General features: G+C 33.7%; 2 protein-coding genes and 1 pseudogene across 3 annotated transcripts; all 3 read right to left on the bottom strand.

Annotated features, from left to right (window-relative positions):
• Nucleotides 1-638: 638 nt before the first annotated feature.
• On the bottom strand, nucleotides 639-1,270 carry LOC111314964 (putative calcium-binding protein CML29). Its single transcript, XM_022916583.2, has one exon. It carries the CDS (start codon nucleotides 1,194-1,196, stop codon nucleotides 717-719), a length of 480 nt encoding a protein of 159 aa, XP_022772318.2. The 5' UTR covers nucleotides 1,197-1,270; the 3' UTR covers nucleotides 639-716.
• Nucleotides 1,271-5,763: 4,493 nt separating this feature from the next.
• On the bottom strand, nucleotides 5,764-10,678 carry LOC111315611 (nitrate reductase [NADH]-like). Its single transcript, XM_022917467.2, has 4 exons — nucleotides 9,566-10,678; nucleotides 9,322-9,462; nucleotides 8,402-8,634; nucleotides 5,764-7,270 (listed from the first exon to the last, which is right to left on the bottom strand). The coding sequence occupies exons 1-4, from the start codon at nucleotides 10,542-10,544 to the stop codon at nucleotides 5,939-5,941; spliced, it is 2,685 nt and encodes an 894-aa protein (XP_022773202.2). The 5' UTR covers nucleotides 10,545-10,678; the 3' UTR covers nucleotides 5,764-5,938.
• A 4,612-nt stretch (nucleotides 10,679-15,290) lies between these two features.
• Nucleotides 15,291-20,267, bottom strand: LOC111315612 (uncharacterized; annotated as a pseudogene). The gene is made up of 4 exons (XR_016330729.1): nucleotides 19,952-20,267; nucleotides 18,178-18,335; nucleotides 17,253-17,325; nucleotides 15,291-16,678 (listed from the first exon to the last, which is right to left on the bottom strand). The product of XR_016330729.1 is annotated as an uncharacterized LOC111315612 (transcript).
• Nucleotides 20,268-20,517: the final 250 nt, after the last annotated feature.

The raw sequence follows: 20,517 nt of genomic DNA, 5'->3' as shown, positions 1-20,517 counted from the left end.
GTTCACACCGCAAATTACCGTACATAAATTTCAGTTTTTTTTTTTTTTTTTTGAGTTGGACACCGCAAGTTTTTGTTTGTTTTCTGCTTGATATAAATCGGTTTTGTAATTTCTTTTAAAACCTTAACCTTATAGAGTTATACTTCGAAGCCTCAGCCTTCAAATATCAACTTCGATTCAAAAATAAGTAGGCATCAGTTTTGTAGTTCTTGTTTTCATTTTTTACTGAACAGCAACCTTTGTATACATAGCCTGTTAAATCACACCAAAGCAATTTATGGTTTGAACTTAGTGAAATTTTATCTAAAAGCGTATGATTTAAATTTGTTTGTGGTCCTCTAAGTAAAACGAAGCTTTCAACTTTGGGTTAAAAAGTCCTTTAATCAGAGACTGATAGTAGAGAATGGCGGAAAATTGCAGATTTATATATTTAAAGAAGAATTAAGCTGTGTTCAGTACGTAATCGGTTGATGGTATACTAGAATCTTAATTTCAATTATCGATATTCAAAACTAGATAACTTTAAATATCAAAAACGAAAAACTATGTTTCCATTGATGGCAGATCACATGCAGGACTTTTGCTAGTAATATGTTCTTCACTCATCGACATGCATGGAAATGAAAGCGCCCAGAGTCTAGATAGCAAACATAGCTTGTTTAATTATTAACAGTAAACACACACGAGCTTTGAATTAAGTTTGATACATTTAATTATTAATCGAGGAGAGAATTAACTATTAGTTTAAAGTCCTCCAAGCTAACAGCTCCATCACCATCTGCATCCATAGCTGCAATAACAGCTTGGCAATCCTTGAGGGAAAACTCAATTCCAAGGTTCCCCATAACTTCATGTAACTCCGCTGCTCTCAGAGTCTCGTACCCTTCAACATCTAAAGCTCGCAAAGACCTCCTGAGAAAATTGCCCAACTCCCCAAGTTCCATGTCCTTTGTGTTCATGTCCAGGAACTCTTCAATGCTCAGCAATCCATCGTTGTTAGTGTCTCCTTGTTGCATAATTGCCTGCACATCTTGTTCGCTAGGGTCAAAACCAAGCGATCCCAGGAGTCCACCCAGCTCTGCGGCATTGATTGCCCCATCATTGTCTGCATCAAATGGTCTGAATGCCTCCACCAAGCTTCGGACATTGCTCAGTGTCTCAGTTTCTGCAGACAGAGACGATCCCCCTTGAGCCATGGAGCTTATAAATTCACTACTCAACTTACCTTTGCCTAGCTCCTTGCTCACCCCTTCCTATAAATAAACAGAGAAAGGAAGGGAAGGGATAACTTATTCTTTTTGGGTATGCATGGCCAGTGGCACCTTTATGTCGACATAAAGTTGAAGTGAAAATTATGTCACATTCTTATGCTTACAGGTTATTATCTTTATCCCAAAATTTTTTGGTTTACAGTATACTGGATCTAATGATATTTTCTTAGGTTTACAAGGTTGCTTGGTTAAATTATTCTTTGCTTTGGCCTAACAATTACGTATTCCTTCATAGCATTAAGTTGGTAGTGATTTAAGATTCGAATTCATCTTTCCTTTTAAGATTTCCTCAAAATTTTATGAAAGAGATCTTATATTGTATTTAATTTTTTATAATCCATATTAGATTTTTTTTTTTCCATAACGAAACTATAATTTGAAAATGATAAAAGGATTTAAAGATATCATGATTTAAACTTTAAATTTATTAAATATCATAATTTAAAAATAATTATATGAATTAATTAGATTAAATTATGAATTTTTATATTTTAAATATATATATATATCATATATGTACAATTTTTTAAAAAAAATTTTAGTAATGATTATAATTTCACTTAATAATTTGTCCAATACAAACTCAAATTAACAATATCTTCCACAGAAATATTATTTTATTAGCTTGTCGTATATACATATATTTCCCTTTCTTTATCAACTTGGCAAAGATTCCTGATGCTAAACGTTGGGTTACCATGCACCGACTAATGGAAGTCTTTTCACTCCAAATGTTCTTTTGCTTCCACTAAACACTTCTTGCTTTCTAGGATTCTTGATAAAATAGATGCCAGTATTCATTTCCTCTCTTTTTTTTTTTCATTTTTCAAAAATTAAAAAAATTCTTTTATTAATATTTTTCAATTTTGGGACAAATTTTAATATATTCATTACCAATCACATATTCTCACATGGCATCTATGTGAAAATTCAAAAAATTATTTAATAATTTTATTTCATATGTGGCATACACGTGATTTTATTGACTAAATATCCGTGGATAAATTGATTAATGGTTTAGTTTATTGATCAAAATAATACATAGTTTATACCAATTTTGACGTCTTTTGTCTAGGTATTAATTTGTAGACTTTTTTTTTTAATTTAGATAAAAAAAATAAGAAAAATAATAAAAATATCCTTTGATTTCATGCTCTGAAAATCAGGAAAACTAGTAAATTTACAAACAAACCCTCGCACAGCTGCAGGAGATCCGCAAGCTAAACAAGTTTTTTGGGTAAAAATATTTATGGGTCTGGAGAAATTTTCAGATGGTTATTGTGCTGAAAAGTTTGGGCCTTTTCCCATAAGTTAAGTTTCGTGAGCTGAAATAAGATTTTGTATGTGGTCTGGGCCGAAAAGGGTGGTCAGGGTCCTGATCGACGACTTTTGTGAGCACAAGCTATAGTCCTTTCATGTCTCAACCAGGCTGCTGTGGCTTAATAAGCTGCCTCAAATTTTCTGGGGTATCAAACAGATTATAATATTTTGAATGTGATTGACAGAATACAGGAAACAAATGACACTGAGGTGTCAGCTGGCCCTGCTACTGGTTCTTCTCCTTATCCCCATTTGTTACTCTTAATTTGAAGATATTACCATCAGGAAATCCTACTCTCAAGGCTTGGAAAAATATCAATTGGGAAGTCACTCACATGTGCGCACATATAAATTCTGACAGCCAATTTCGTGTTTGGAAACAACAATGTCGATTGGTTAGACTTTGTTATCAACATTAAGACAGACATTAATTTGTTTCTCTTAGAATCTTTGACTCCTTATTGTACGAAGGTGAACATGCAGGGATGTTTCTATATCACTTCCATTCGTGAAGACATTATTATTTGCAATGAAATACACAAATTGGCACTAAGAAAGGTGACTTGCCAACTGAAAAAAAAAACAGCTTTCTCAACTTATGAATTAACCTTTTGTAGAAGAAAATGGATAATAGAAATGACAAAATGAACAACTTAACAAATGAGCTGGAGTTTGAATATCATCTGTTTCAAAAAATTTATACACATAATATTATTTTAATTAAGTAATTCTGAAAATAGAGATTCAAACTTAAAATATAGATTAAAAATAAAATAAAAATAAAACACAAAACCACAGAACCAAATGATTTCAAAAGGGCCAAAAACCACATTCCATAAAATTGTTGTCAGGGTATTTTAACCCATTGGATTAATACAATAATGGCTCCCTTTTATAAAAGAACAAAATTTATCTCATTTTAAGATCAAAATATGCCACAAATTTTACGTTATAAATTGTTTAACAAAAAAATTCTATTAATAATGAAAATAAAATTTAAACATTTCAAACATCAATGCAATTAAGATTTTTTTTATTTGTTTTTTAAGTAACTTTCGTTAAAATAAACCCTAATTATATTTTTCTGGCGCAAGATCAGCGGCTAAAGCCTTTAGCTTCCCAAGCCTGGCTCATAGTCATAGGGTAAAAATAAATGTTTTTACTAAAGGTTTTTTTAATGCTCAAAATATCCTAGCTATTTCGTTAAAGTGCGTTCTTTTATCAGAGTCAAAGGCAATTTAAGAAATAAGTGTTCTACTAAAATTTGTCTACCAAATTTTTTAATTGGTGGTTATAATTCTCACGTTGCAGCAATACAATTAAACTGAAGAACTAAAAAACCATGGTTGGTTTTTATATAGTAGGATATTTGATCAGTGACAAATTGTGTTTAAGATTAGAGACAAATGAATGATATTTTAGATCGTATAATCTATTATTAAAATATATTTTTAAATTATATTAAAAACTTAACATAGGCACACTTTTTCAAATTCATCCTAGCTTGAATTTCAAAATCTTTGATAAAATTGGTGGATTGATTCATCGTATGCCTGCATTTGTTATTGTTTGATAGAATTTAATATGTTTTCTCTAGTCTTTTTGTCCTTTTAAGTAAAAATAATTATTTATATTAGAGTTTAATTTTACCAACTTGGTTTAAAATGATTGTAACAAGATTCAGTTAAATGAATACTGACTAATAGTAATCAGAAGATTCCTGACAGGGAAAGTATGTGGTAACTAAAAGACTCTTCAAAAGCAACATGCCCATTAAAAAATTTGAGATTCAGGGAAGTTCCTAGAGATCCAATAGTAAAAATATAATGTAAAATAAGAACCTGTTACCATAAATATATATATATATATATATAACAATATATTCTATATGGTCTTTGAGTAGAGCACTCAAACTCAGGTGAGAGGCAACAAGAAATGACTTCCTGGTTTGGTTCCCACTTGCTGATTGAAAGATTTGAAACATTGTATAATTAATAAGAGAAGCGGAGACGAAAGGTCTGAAAGGTTAAAGTGTGAACTGAAAAAGATAAAAAAATGAGAAAGGGGCCAGGCAAATGTAAGGCGAGCGCGGAAACTATGCAAAGGTGACCCTTCGACATTCCAAGAAGCAAAGGCGTCCATTTGCCAACCTATGAGTAGTTAAGTTGGCTCCCAGCTAGAGGAGCAGCCATGCAGACCTCGGACGCGGCGATGGCCAAAAATCACTGCTCTTTCCTGTGGACCCACGCTCTAATTCGCGCTTAATTCACTCCACTGTAGCCCGTGGTGGGGTTTTGGTATGTAGCGATGACAATGGTTGGGTTTATCGGGGCAGACACATCACATTCATTTGTCTCTGTATTCTAAAGTGTTGGTGAGCATTAAATTTTAGTTTTTCTTTTTATGCGTTTTAATTTGTAGTATGAAATTTTCGTATATGCGACATGCCTATTTTGCTCAATTTGACGAACACAAATCAATATTGTATGTTTTCTAACGTGATTTTGTCAAATTCAAAGTTTAGAATTCATGTCATATGTATCATTATAAAACAATGATGTTTAAAAGTTGATTAATAGCCTTTTTATCTTAGAATTTAAAAAAAAATATATATCTGTTTAGTGTATTATTCCGTTTAAAAATGGTTATTTTTCATCTAAATCATATATGTGCATGAAAAGATATTTCAAAAGAAAGTGATTATCCTTTGTTCAAGTCATTTATGTTTATGAAAAGATATTGTTTCAAACACCTTTTGGTTTTTAAACACTTTTTTAGTTTTTAAATACTTCCATAATTGTTCAAACATTTCATTTGTTCATCTTTCTACGTACTTGTATAATTTATATAAGAGATGGGGTACGGGATATATCCGAATATCCAAAGTACGAAGTGAGTGGTACCTTGGTTAATTATTTAGTTTCGCAGAGTATGATATAATTCTTCAGGTAAAAAATAATGGCTTTCGGCTTCTGGTGGTAAACGAAATTTCTAGTCTTTCTCTTAACTATTTTGATTGCGAATAATATCACAGGGATGAAAATTAAAAAAAAAAAAACTGTCTTGGAGAGCTTTCCAGTAATTCTGTGGTGTAAAATATTTACTTTTTCCTAGATATTGCAAAAGATAGTGCTGTGAGGAAACCTGTCGTCAAATGATATGCACTTCGATATAGTCTTTTTCCAAGCAACTTTCTTCAATTTTTAAAGTGAAAAATTAATGATACAAGGAAAAGTGAATAAAAACAATTTTCAAAAAGGAATAATGCAAGGAACATAATATTCATGTACACAAAGACTTCGTCATTTCATCTCATCCATCCTGTAAGACTTTTCCTTTTTTTCTTTTTAAAAAACCAACAAAGAATCCTTGACGTCATAGTTCATCTTCTCTAAATTAGGCTGCACAGCAAACTGAATCATTGGCGGCGGCCCACAAGCCAGCGCAAGAGTGTCGATTGTACCCTCCGGGATGTGCTCCCTCAATATAATTTCCGTGATGAAACCCAAGCTATATTCCCATCCTTCCCTGATTGATTCTTGCACCACGTACCACACCTTTAACCGATCATGCTCCTTAGCCCAACCATCAAGCTCTTTCTTCAGCAAAATATCGTCTTCGGTTCGGTTCGCGTACACCACATACATCTCTGTCTGGTCCTCAGGGTCCTTTAATATAGCTTGGATGACTTGATAAATCGGGGTGATCCCTGTTCCACCTGCTAACATTGCCAGCTTCTTGGCAAACTTGGGTTTTCCATGACCCAAAAAGTTGCCACGACCTGTATATTCAATGTGACCCAAAGGACCCTTCACGTCTAGTAATGACCCTAGTGGCAGGGAGTCCAAATATTGAGACATCAGCCCTCCATTAGGGAATTTCGGATGCATCCCTTTGAAATAAACCTTGATCACTAGATCAAAGTGGCCCACTTCATCAATGGTGCTAGTTGGGGTGTAGGCTCTCATGCACAGCTTCTCATCAATCGTGGCACACAAAAATATGTGCTTCCCAACGGGTAATCCTAGCACTTGATTTTCCGATGGCAATGCGAATCTAAACAGACGAACGTCATGAGAAATTGATGTTTTTTCGACGAGTTTGCATGGGATTTTCTCACGTGGAACTAGCGCCACAGGTCTTGTGGGCGCAACTTCTTTAATAGGAGCTAAAAGGCTCATGTTCGATGCCCCATGCACGGAGTTATTAGGCGATGAAGTAGACGAGTCAGAAGCATAACCCGTCGTGATCAACTCACCGATTCGAAAATCTTCTAGCATTTTCTTGGCTTTATCAGAGTGAATTGCGTCAAATTCTTCAGTGCAGTCGGTTCCAGCGTTGATCAGAATACTATCCATGCCACCAGGGTGATCCTTGAGGAACCGAGTGCAATCGTAGATGTGACCATGGACGACGATCCAAGCAGAATCAGCTGAGTTGTGTTTCTTGACCTCAGACATTGAAATGGTTTTGGAGGCAGTGTTCATGAAAGGAGATGAGACACTCTTCTTTAAGGTTGGGTTTGCATCGGTTGATTTTTCAAGGTGTCGTTCCTTAGCCATCCATCCGCCGGATTGGTTGCCTGGCAAAGTTGGGTGCTCGAAAACAATCCCGATTTCTCCTTTGTGCGGCTTGCATACGTTTGTTTTTACACGGAACCAGCAGTTGTTCATCATTCCCTGTTACATATGATTAAACCATTAACTCCATTAGAGGACATCCATTGATTTTTCCATTAAAAAAAACCACCATTACGTGCTTATTTTGTCCAAAAATTTTTTTAAAGAAAGTAGAAAGTAGAGTGCATTTTGATGGGTGGTAAAATTGTATTCGATGTGATTTAAAATAGTGATATCGTTGAGATTAATTATGAAAAGATTAAATTTTATAATAGTAAAATTAAAATCAATAATAAAATATATATTTAAATGTCAACACAATAAATAATGATAAGAAGGTGAAATATAATGAGAATAAAAAATTATCATTAAAGATATTATATTAGAATTTGTTTATAATAAAATTTTAGTATTTTTTAATATTTATAAATGAATAATTAATTGAAATTTATTATAATATTTTTATATCAAATAATAATTTTATTAAAAATTAATAATATATTTACAATTAAAAACATTAATCTAAAAATGTACTACATTGATTAATTATTTTCATGTATACTTTATATTTTAATTGATAGTTTTAACATATGAAAATTTATTTTATAGAAAATATTAACATATTTTTGTATATTTGTGACTAGATAAGGGTAAAACTAAATTAACTATCAAGATATAAGGATTTAATTGTCCTACTTAATCATACTTCCTCTCTTCAGAGATTTGAGCTCGGTAAAAACTTTTTAATGCAAATGCAGCAAGATTGTGTTAAACAAATTATCACAGTAAAATTACAAAATAATTAATGCTTAATCACACCAAATTATATCTAAATGCAGCCTTAGTCTATATTCTATATGTCGAGATATTTGTTCATTGTATGTTTGCAGTTGGAACACGTTTTTGGCCTTACAAATAACACATAGGGTGGATATATTAATTGACTGTTCATAGTAGGGACACAGGACACGAATCCAATGCACAAGGCACCAATGGCACTAGCCATACCTTAATTGACTGTTGTACCCAATAGGCCTCAAGTGTCCTTTAGCCAGTTTTGACCACTTAAGTATTAACACGTGTTCAAACGTTAATAGATGATCAAGATTGATGTGATGAGTAACCCCTAGTATAGAATCTAGTGCAAGAAAGTTTGTAGTAGTATAAAAGTAGACGTGTTTAATTACTTACCATAACATTCCAAATTAGCTTCTCGGGCTGGGTGTTAAGGGTCGCATCCCAGGCTCGAACCGCTATCTCTTTGGCTCCGAGCAGGTCAAGCACTTCCACCTCCAACGACCAGAAGCACCAGCACCAGAATTTGCCATATTTGTTTGGCTTCTCGGGGTGGTCTAGCGTGCACACTTGCCACGTTTCACCACCGTCCATTGTAACCTCCACACGTGTCACCTTCTTCCCACCCCCTTTTTGTCAATTTACATCAAAAAAGTATGTTTAGCTATGGGATTACCTTCATTTCCACGACTTTTCCAAAAAAAAAAAACAGGTAAAAGACAAATCCCATTGCCCACAACTTGCACACACTGGCACGCAAGTTTCAATCAACCAACTTTCTTTGGCATTGACATTTACATTTTTCCAAACGTTTTTGCTTTCTTTTCCACTAACCTTAAAATTGTTTAGTCTTTATCTGTAATGTCAGAACAGAAAGATTTGGCTTTTCAAACTTTACAGGTTCTTAAGATTTGCCAGTGAATCCAGCAGCTCTTTTTCCTAAACGATAAAGAAAAAAACCCCATTTTAACGAAATTCTAAAGGAGTTGAAGTAAATAGAAAAAAGATGAACAACTTAAGCTTTTTATGACAAAAATCTACAAGACTACAATCGATTCCCGTCGATAGGTTGAAATTTTTTGAAAGTATTTTTCTGTCTAATCTAATTAATAAAAATATAAGTAGGGACACCTATTGGAGGACAACCTTAAACCTTGTCCAGTTTTGCAGTGGTGTGCGGGCCTAAAACTAAAAGCGAAACATGTCGGGGTCATTTGTATGTACGGTTGATTCCAATTGGAGAAGAAAACCAAAAGATTCCCTTTTGGAAACTAAGTTTAAAAAGCAAGAAAAAAAAATCTTCCTGAGAAACTCACCCGAATATGCATAGCCCCTCAAAGTGTACGGCCTCTGAATCGTCCACGGGTTAATTGGCAAGATCTCTTCATGACAAGGCGTCGTTATCACCGAGTTGATGTTTAACTCATCGATGATGTATTCGGGCTTATACCACCAAGCTGCAAACATTACGTCACCGTGTTTCATTAACAGCTTTGGGATTTCCCATGCAAAATAATTTTACTGCTCCGTAAAAAAATGAAATTGAGCTTTTTTTAGTACCTTCAGCGTTGGCCAGCTCTGCATCAACATGAGAAGGAAGTACTCTATTATCTTTATAGTGATAATAACTCTCAGATTCTTGAGTAGTAACCATGATTCTCTTCAGCCATTTCACCATTCGCCCACCGATAAACCCTGGAATGATCATCCGAACAGGGAAACCATGATCAGGAGCTAAACGCTCGCCGTTTTGAATGTAAGCTAAGATAATATCTCGAGACGGGTCCATAGCAAACTCCTTTTTTATACTAGTTCCATATTTGGACCCACCGCCTCCTGGCAAATCCTCAGCACCTTCAAAACACACATTGAGAGCCCCATGTTTCTTGCTAAATATCCCACATCGTTTGAGCACGTCACGCAACGGTACACCTCTCCACACTGAAGTGGAAACCCCAGCAGCTCCCCAGTTGAAACCAATCGTTTGTTTGATCATGTTCTGTTCTTTACGTCTGTTCCCAGCGCAAACCAGGGTAACGGGGAACTCACGGCTTTGAAACTCGTTCACGAGCTGTTCCATGGTCAACTTCATCGGCCTTTTAACTAAACCGGTTACTTCAACGGTCCAGTCATCCCACGAAGCTTTAGGAACCGGACCATGGTTACGAACGTAGTGGAGAGGAACTGGGGTGATAAAACCGTGGTGCATGAGGCGGTTCAAGGGGGCTTCAGAGTTGAAAGGATGTTTCCCTGTGAGACGGACCATGGAAGTGTTACGCTCGATCCAGTTATCAGCAGTTGCTTCATCTCTAGGGTCCAAGATGGAGTGCTCAAGCTCGTGTTTGGATTTGATAATCATATCTTTGTAATGGTTGATATTATTTTCTTCATTTTCGCTGGAAGAGTCATAATCATGGTTGACGAAAACGTGTTTCACAGAGCGGTGGGTTGGAGTTGGACCTGCCTTCAAGGGGGTAAAAGCACCGTTCAAAGCTTGTTCAAGGCTACTTAATTCTCTATTATCGACATAAGCAGCCATAATTGTAAAGAGCAACTAGAAAGAGAGGAGGAAAACTCGCTTTTTTTTTTCTTTCTCTCACTCTCTTTTTCTTCTTTTCACTCAATTTTCCATTTTTTTTTTCTGGTTTAGGGATGGTTTTTCACTGAGACAATGAAGAAGCTGGGGTTTAGGTGACGAGTTTATATAGGCTCGTGGAAGGTAGAAACGTGTCAAGAGAAAATGGTACCCTCAACAAGGTTATAAATCTAATTTCAACGGCTTAAGTTTTACCTTTACTCCTGAGTGAGATTTTTTTTTTTTCTTTTGGTTTTTGGTTTGGGGCTTCGCGTCGGCAGAAGTACAGAGCCGTGGCTCGAGTGGTTGCAGTGGGTCAAAGGAGGCAGTAGCGACACGATTATTTTCGGAAGCCATCAGGCAAATAAATAAACACCGCTTATAATATCTAATAAAATTGGTTTTTATTATTTTTTTAAAAACAAATAATACAATGAAACAAAAATTATTGTCTTTGTAAATTTTCATCAACTTATCTGGCATGTTTAAACTGAAGTATCAAAAAAAAAAAATGATTTTCTGAGGTTGGTTTTCCGGGAAAGTTCGAGCTAAGGAATTTGTTTTTGGCTTAGGAATGTGATTATAGATAAAGCTAACGTACCGTGGTTAGTTAAACACTGGCTGGATAATAACTTTCCTGGAAGATATCAACAGTTCTACTATTTGTTGATATCAACTCTTAATTTTAATAATTAAAATTCAATCTAATACTGTTTTTTTTTAATTTGTTATATGAAGGGAAAAGAGTGTAATTATGATGGAGCATATTACTTATACTTACTATAATAAAATTTATCAATTATATTTAATATTATATATAATCCATAAAAAATTTATGTGAAGTGCACATTTTTAAACAATGAACTTTTACATATATTTTTTTAATTAACTAATTGCAAGATTGTAATAAACATATTATGAATGAAATAATCCCATTATTAACTGTAAGGTGACTTTGAATTTCAATAATTCCACGACATTAATTTTAATGCCAATTTTTTTCTCTTATGACTGCAGTCTATTCAATTTGGCATAGATTAACAAATTTTTTTTATTCCTTTGTTTAAAATAGAAAATTTTTCTAACAGTTGTTGTTGACACATTTTTAAATTAAAATATTATTTATCAATAATCATGTGATTTATTGATAAATTAATATACTTTTATTTTTAATAACATTAATTTTTAACAATCTCAAATATAAAAAAATTATTTATAATAATTTATTTTGTATAAGCAGAGTTAATTAGTGATTTTATTGAATGACTTTTTTTTTTGTACCAAAAAATATTAAGCTTGACAAAACTAAAATCATTTAGAAAAAAAAGTTTAAGGTTTTTTAATTGAATCATTTGTCAAGTGTTATCTTTTTTGACAAAGAGATAAGAATTTTCTTATGATTCTAAAAACATTCAATTACCTTTCTCTCACCCTCTTTGGAGAATAGGCCGAACTAGTGTTAATATTGAGGAAAAAAACCTACAAACATTTGTGCATGGAAATTTATATAATCATTTCCTTCCATGATAGGAAAAAAAAATAGAAAGAAACAAAAATAAGCAGAATTGATAATTAATTATTAAATCTATATTTGATGTATTATCAGTGTATATAAATGTTATATACTGTCAGTGAACTATACTATGATATCTCATAAAAAAAATTAATTTTTAAATTTTTAAATTCAAAAAAATAATACACTTAATGCTAAAAATATGTTTAAAATTAAATTTTATGAAATATTATTGTGTGATTTATTAGCGTGAATAGCATCAAATATAAATTCTTAATTATTTATATTTATTTAATTATAACATTTTCACATAAAATATTGTTATGTTACAGCTAGCATTTTCAAGCGAAAATACATAAAGTCTAGTTGGTTAGGGAGGAGCTCTGGTTTATAATACCATGAGTCTATGATTGAGGAAGTTGCCAATTATCAAGTTGAAAGATATAACAATGCAATTTTTACTTTACATATACAAATTATCAGATATTTTTGAAGAATTGATGTCATGAACTCGGAATAAATTAAGTAATTGAGATTGAAATATAAAAAATAAGAACAGTAGTAATTCCATTTGAAATTTTTATGGCGGTCCACTACACTTAGGGTTTTAAATTTAAAAGTAAAGAATATTATTATTATTCAAGTAATGTATGTGGTGGAAAGGTTTAGACAAGCTCAATTAAAACTTTCATAAACTTGTTTAATGGAAGTAGGTTAGTAGATTAGATTAAAAATGTGAAGATTCTTTGAAATTGCATGAGGTAAGCTAATAATTTAGTTACACTTGTGGTTAGTTCAATTGGTAAAAAGAAAAAAAAATTTATTAATAAAAATTAATTCAATTACGTAAGAGATTCTAATAATAAAATTTGAATGTTAATTTAAAATTTAATTCAATTGATTCATAGAATTATTTTAAAAGAAAATATCCAATAAATTTAAATTCAATTTTCAATATCAATAATTTTCTTTTTATCCGTAGATTGCAACTTTTATTATAAAAATAAAATCTTGAAAGCACTTGATTGATATAAAACATATATTATTAAGATCATTTCGAAGAAGCATTAAGCTCAAATAAAAATGGAGATATCACAGTTAGTTTATAAAATAGTAGGTAATAATAATTAAGAGAGTTGTAATTATTTAAAAAATAAATGTATAGACAAGTAAATAAGGGGTTAAAGTTAAAGGAGGCAAGACTTATAAGAGGAGACTTGAGAAGGGTTAAGCCAAGGACATAGGTGAAGCAACTAGTAAGGGACAAAGTTTTATTGACTGTGGAGATGGAAGTGGCGCATGGGAGACCCTAACGGCCAATAAAGAAAAACATGAAGCGGGTTTTGATGCATAAGAAAGAGAAGAGAGAGAGAGTTTAAAGGTAGCAAAAATGGAAAGGGTCACCAAATAAGAGAGCGATCGAGGGTTAACGCTAACAAAAATGGAAACAGTCACTAACGAAAATGATTACAACTGGGGGCGGCTAATAGGGAATAGAGGGGAATAAGTCATTAAGGAGACAATGGCTCTTCGGTGAAGCTTTGAGCCACCTTGGTTTCTGGTGGCTTATCTCTCTCTCTCTCTTTTCCTTTCTGTAGACTGCCAGCGGACAAAAAGTTGTGTCAAACTGGAATAAGGTCCATAGATTGAGGGCCAACTTTCACAAGCTTTTCATTTGGCTTTTGCTGTTGTTTTGGACTGGAAAAATAGAAAAAAAATCCCCCACTTTTACGTGCTCATGTGGCATAAGATTTTTGGTCATCTGGCACCTCATACTCACCAGCCGTGCTTGCGTGGCTGCTTTCCTACTTCTTTTTCATAAAAAATTTTGTTCTTTTTTTTTTTTCACACTTTATTCAAGATATGGAAGTGTTGAAGTTGTACAATTGTCCATTTGTGCTAGCATGTGCTTGAGCATGTGTTCAAAGCTGATTGGAGTGGCAGGGAAAAAGTACATGTGTAGGAGACATTGTTCATTTCAAACACTGTTGTTTGCATAAGATTGAAAATTACTTTGCATTTTTTTAACAGGGTGTTGGTTTCAAATGAAGTTTCCACCTATGATCCTCAGAGATTTCATTGAACTAAGTTAGTTAAACTAAGACATTTCATTCCATTGAATAATAATAACCAACATCTAAAAAAAAATCAACAGCTAGCACATATGATACTCAAGATTCTGCAAATTTTGTTTTAGTGAAATAATTCTATTTTTTTGAAAAAAGATCTCAACTTGATAATAAAAAATGAAATTACAGATATGAATGAAAAATCTTGACCAAGCAATTATAGAGTCTTTGATTCATAAACCCAACAAAGATTTTACAGGGTCAAGGAATCCACAGAACTTAAAAAGTGCAATGTCTAATTGCTGCTATCTATGCATTGGATAAATATTTCCAGTTGATGACTATTAGAAATCCATTTCAGATAAAAAAAATGCTTTTTCTAATTTCATGGGAACGAAAAATAAAGAACTTTTTCAAAGCCAAGTTTTTTGCTGCATTACTTGTGCAGCAGTCCAAATAGAAAGAAGTCTTTTTGCAGCACTTTAATTGGGCTTCCTGATTAAATTAGGCTCAAGCCTAAAGTAAGCTTCCATTTCTGACCTTGACAGACCTTGGATCACAACGAACTCAAAACCCAACGTCCATCCCATCACCTTTCGGCTTTCTCCGCAGCTATTCTCTTCGTTGGTAAGCCCTTAAAATGTTTCAACCCATGATCCAAATACTGAACTTTGGTTGGAAATAAAATGGTTTTGATCAACAGATGTGGAAATGCCCAACTACACCAAGAATTGGGATTTTATTTGTGGGAATTTCTCGAAAGACAAAAAGGCAATGCAAGTAATATGGAAGAAGAAAGTTTTGGGTAAATTCTCTGTATATTTATTATCAATTTATTTCTTTCTTCGAAAATTTTTCTTCAACTTGTAACCATTCAGGATTTCAAAATTATGTCCGCACAGAAAATTGAAGCGGATGTTCAGAGGTTAATCTTTTCTTTGGCAACGAAAGAATGAATGATGGAAAGTTGATCTTCAATGATGAGGAGATTGCTGGATTTGCATGCCTAAACTGATGCAATTCTTGCTTATGACATTGGTTGTATCAGTCAAATTTATGAGAGAATTTGGATAAACAAATAAATGAGCAAGCCCCAAATCATGGATTTATACAGTTCAACAAACTCTATGTTAAATAGAGGCGGAGAAACCACCAAAGAATTATTTATTTCTCCTCTGAATCTTTTTTCTTGAAGCTGTACACTACAGAAAAAATCATATACGTCCTGGAGAAAAAAGAAGCGTCGAGTGCAACCTGATGAAATGTTGCCAGATTCTAAAACAAGCGTATGGAAAGAATGTTTTTAACTTTATGCTGCTGTGCTGTTGAATGACCGCCATGCATGACCAGATGATAGTTGATACATATAACTACGGGAAACTGAGCTAAAAATACCTGTGGTTCGCCTTAACAACTGAAGGCCTAATTACCGATGACTATCCTACAATCTAATTCATTTACCGATATAAATATTTGCATCACATTAAGGTATAAATTTAACCATGGGACGGCAGCTGCAAATGGATCTAGATATTCTGAATTGCAGATAAGTAGACATAGAAATAGAAGTTATCCACTTCCATTTCGTATCGGACCCTAGGGATTCGCCTTACTCCTACCGATCCCAACAAGTGAGCAGGCTGAGTGGAAGGTACCGGGGAAACAGCCCGAAAAGCACGGCGCATCCCAAAGTCATGCCCCTCAAATAGGTCATAGTCCACGAATCTACTGTACAAGCGAACAGATGAATCTAAATGAATAAAACCATCATCAAACGAGTCATCTGAATCATATTCATCTCGGTAGATACCACGATAGCCTGGCTCAATCACATTATCCCCTAACACCACTGCTCCCGGTGTTGATGACATAATTGTACTGATTACATCATTTCGCTCTCTCTCATTTTCAAGCTTTTTCCATTTTTCTTCAAGAACAGGGTCCATTGCTCGCGGTCGTGCCAATGGATGCTTTGCTCTAACATGTTTCTTGAGATCTTTGTAAGTTCCAACAAACGAGCACTTGTCCTGCATGCAGGCCTCTTTTTCCCATTGAGATATTTCCGTACAGTTTCCACCACCATCCAACCCTTCACTTGCCCCAGACAGAGCGGGCATAGAAGCTCTGGGACTTCCATCACTTCAGTTGACTGCCCTACACCTGAAATAAGAATTGAATTATCCACCAACACATTGTCGACTGAAGTTATTTTAGTGTAGGCTTTCTTGTATTGCTCAAGACAATTGGAAAAGCGACAGCTAGTAGCATACATGTAAGGGCGGCAACCCTTATCATAAGACGAACAAAGGAGGAGAACAGAATTGTGCGGGAACTCCAGACAAACCGAACATTTTACAGCTTCCCAATCTTTCTCCTCTAAAGCCTTGGAACCTTTTTTCTTCAGCGAGCCTTTGCCAGCCTTCTTACGGTAAGATGGCAAAAGATAAGGATTCATCCTTTTATGATGAGAATCAGACTTTCGCACTTTGCTAACTTTGGCCAATTGCAATTCAAACCTAAAGCAGGAGAGAGAGAGAGAGATCAGATAACAATACAAATTTTGGTAAAACATAAACTAGATTAATATATGCCTTGCACTTTACACAAGATAAAAACTTTCATATTTCATATTTTCTGATGGGAGAGCCTATTAAAAGAATTTTCAATGCATTACACAGCTTTGAAGATTGCCGGATATATCAAAATGCAGTGTAATCCCTTTAATGCATAGACTTGAAAATGTGTAGAATAACAATTAACTATGTTCTCTGCTTTGAGTTAAAAATGGGGATAAAGTCTAGGACAACTAACTAGATATGTTCTAGGGAAGGAGAGTTTATTGTTGGAATGAGTGCATATTCTCAGAAAAAGACACCTGACATGGTAAAGAACTCCCACTGCTAAGCTAATAAAGAATGGAATCCAATGCTGAAATTAAAAACCAATAAACATCTAAAAATATTAATAGACCCATTGACTGATTATACTAAAGAAGTTGAAGTATTGTTCAAGCATTCATGTTATTCTTACTTTTTTTTTATTTAATGTTATTCTTACTTTTGAGACTAGCATAGTTAAGTTTCTTGTTACCTAAAAGCTGAAACTGTACACTCTTTCAAGTAACAGTAAATCTCTAATCAATGCAGAATATGTAATGCACCATCTGCAATTAAAGCATATCCTGAGCCCAATTAACAACATTCAGATAAAACAATATCTGGAATCATAGCTGATAATAAACAAACAACTTCTAACACGAGAAGACAAAAATTCATGCAGGAAATCTTCTAGGCTAGTTGACAACATAAACAGTGTCCTCATTTCTCAGAACCTGCTCTTATACAAGATACACCAAAATGCCAATACTAAGAGAATCAATTAAGTGGCATATCCAAAGTAAAAAGGATATCGAAGATCCGATTCTTGATGTTGGTGAATGATGGATAATGCTTGACATTATTAATAATGCTTCCACTAACAAGGCCCATAAAACACTCAAGAAACTTTAATACAAGGGCTGATTTATTTGTGTAACTAAATTACCTTCTCTATAATTTGCAAGAGATAAATGAATCTTCACAAAACATAATGAGGCAAATATATAAAAGAAGTGAGCTAAATATTCAGGTTATTGTTTTGGGTTTATGGGTTGCTTAATGATCATTTCCCTACACTTGATTGTATGATCTTTTGCATTTATCTCCCTTTAATAAAAATCTTTTTGCCTTTCAAAGAAAAAGAAAGTAAGAAATGAGAGAACAGGAATTTACTAAAGCTATTAAATCAAACAATAAGTTCAGTCAAAAATCATCACTACAACTAAGAATATTCAGTGCAAGCCTCATCCAGAAAACTGTTTCAAAGCAGGAAATACCCTTGCCTATTGAAACTAGAAAATGGGGCATAGTTGACATGAGTGTAACATGGTGCCAAACAAAATAGGAAAGTGGCATAACAGTTTTAAATTCATCACCACTTTCCTTTCTCTTATCAATTACACAGTTAGCACTCTTACCTTGCCCTACACCCCAGGCTATCCTAACCCACCCCATAGAATGTATTGGATGGCAGCCACCAGATCAAGAAAAGTGTCCGCTCGTTTGAAGCCTTGACCACTTGGTAACGATCCATCAAAAATACCAAAGAATTATTGGTTACAAGTACATATTTTACCTGCATAGCACCTTTTAAAAAAAATCTGGAAAGCACGATCAAATTATATTCAAAACTTTTTGAAATCCAACTTCTAAGGACAAATATTGACCATGATGTAAAGCACAATTAGAATTATGATGAAGCTTGTATAAGTTTTAGGACAAGTTTAACCAAAAGAACCAACATAACACGAAACAACTCTAATAGTAGAAAGCCTGCTCATTGACTAACCATTTAATTCAATCTATAAAATTTTGCCAGCACCCATAACTTTTGAATGTTCCTTTATTTTAAAAATTTTTCAAACAAAGTAGTATAAAATAAGTCAATTTCTGAATCAAGCCCTAAAATAAATAGAACATGTTTTTAAAATGATTTAACTGCAAAGTTATAAAAAAAAAATGTAAAGCCCAAACTTGTTGGTCAGAGGAAGGGAGTAGGGGACTAAGCAAACGGACTTGGTCCACTGTGTTTATTATAAAGTATTTTAGCTTGTAAGGAAAGCAACAGTGTTAACGGAGAAATTAACTATTCCAGAATTACTAATAAATCACAGCTTAAGTACTAAATAAAAAGGCTTTTCTGAAAATCACAAATCATTCCCACGCAAATGATTGGTCTTTCATCACAATCAAGATAGTAGGAGACAAAGGAAAAGATTCAAATGAGCTTTAAAATACGCACCATTTCCATCATCCTATTGACCAGACAGAAAAATAAAGATATAAGAGAAAAAAGAGGGTGACATACTCTGAATAATGGAATTAAAACTGTACACCATACTCTTACCACATCTATAGACCATGCTTGGCAAAAACATAGCCTAAAAGCGAAATATAGAGGAACATGTATTCATGCAAGGTTGCGCTTTTCTACTGTTGCTTATACTTTTAGCGAAAAATATAGAAAAATAAACTGTTTAGCACCGGCAAATGATCGTTTCAAGTGTAAAACCTATCCTTTGAACTATAAGAGCAAGAACTTGTCCAATTGTTTCACATTAGTCCTTGAAAAACTAAAATGCAACTCTTATATTGTTGAAAGCAATAATTTGTTTTTGATTTTCCTCCAATAACGATTAAAATTATCAAATAAATGCTTTATTATCAGCCAATATTAATGGAACAGAGTCTCACGTTTGGTTTGTAAAATTCCGATCCATTATTTGAATCATTTACATAAATAAAATTTAACAAAGAAAAAAAAAGCAAATAAGGAAAAGTGCAGAAATATTCATAAAAGGGAAATGACAATGAAAAACGTCAAAGATTCAATAGTTATGACACTAATTAACCATTAATATTTTCGCATTAATGCTAAAAAAGAAGGAAAGATATAAAAAAATAAAGGCAAAATTTCTTATCAGAGGCACAATTAAAGGGGTAAAAAAAGAGTGGGAAAGATAATTAAATTATATATAAACAAAAAAAAGAGTAGTGAAAGGAAACATAGTTTAAAACCCTAGGCTAAAACATTCGAAACATTAAAGCGCTATCAGAACACTGAAGATCAAATTGCAACATTTTTGAAAAGCAATGAAATCGAAATAGAGAAAACGGAATTGATAATCAAATAAAATGAATGTGGAGGAGATCAACGGTGGAGATCGAAAGGGGAATCGTAATCTGGCTTACCTGGATATGTGACTGCCGAACTTTGAACAAGTGGGAAAAAATAAGAGAGTTTGTTGGGGGAAGGGAGAGAATAGGGGAGGTTAAAGATTGGGCGAGGCGAAAGGAAGGAAGCCGATCTTCGCAGGGGAGTGAGATTGGTTTAGCGTTTCCGTAGGAGCGTGGTTGTTTCCGCTACCGCTGCTGCTACCACCGCCGTGGAGAGGAGAGCAGGTTTTACTTTACGTCTTTACCCCTCTCAGTTTCTCTCTCTCTCTCTTTTTTTTTTTTTCACTCACCCTGTCACTCGGTCCTTTTTGTCTCTATCACTGATTGGCTTGTCGTTGGGTTGTCGATCTCTATCGCCATTATGTCGATATTTTCATCCAATTCGGATATTAATTTTGTGGGCTGAAATTAAGGCCCAAAATTAAAGCCCATCCAAAATTAATAAAAGTTTTCAATGCTTTTTTAGTTCATACATAATAGATTTTTTTAATTTTAGAAGGAAAGTTAATAGATTATTATATGTTCTGATTTTTTTAATTATTTTATTGTTATTATATTGAAATATTTGCCATCTTATTATC

This window comes from Durio zibethinus, chromosome 20 (assembly GCF_047325235.1).
Source record: "Durio zibethinus cultivar Kanyao isolate XHJ-2024 chromosome 20, ASM4732523v1, whole genome shotgun sequence".
NCBI classification, from domain to species: domain Eukaryota; kingdom Viridiplantae; phylum Streptophyta; class Magnoliopsida; order Malvales; family Malvaceae; genus Durio; species Durio zibethinus.
The sequence above is the reverse complement of the archived record's forward strand: the minus strand, read 5'-3'. Positions and strand labels throughout refer to the sequence as shown.

Bases quoted from the DNA above. Each gene is read 5' to 3' on its own strand.
- LOC111314964 (XM_022916583.2), bottom strand. From the start codon at position 1,196: ATGGCTCAAGGGGGATCGTCTCTGTCTGCAGAAACTGAGACACTGAGC.
- LOC111315611 (XM_022917467.2), bottom strand. From the start codon at position 10,544: ATGGCTGCTTATGTCGATAATAGAGAATTAAGTAGCCTTGAACAAGCT. The intron at 9,463-9,565 runs GTACTAAAAAAA...TAATGTTTGCAG, and splicing joins AGAGCTGGCCAACGCTGAAG to CTTGGTGGTATAAGCCCGAA. The intron at 8,635-9,321 runs GTGAGTTTCTCA...ATTGACAAAAAG, and splicing joins GAGGGGCTATGCATATTCGG to GGGGTGGGAAGAAGGTGACA.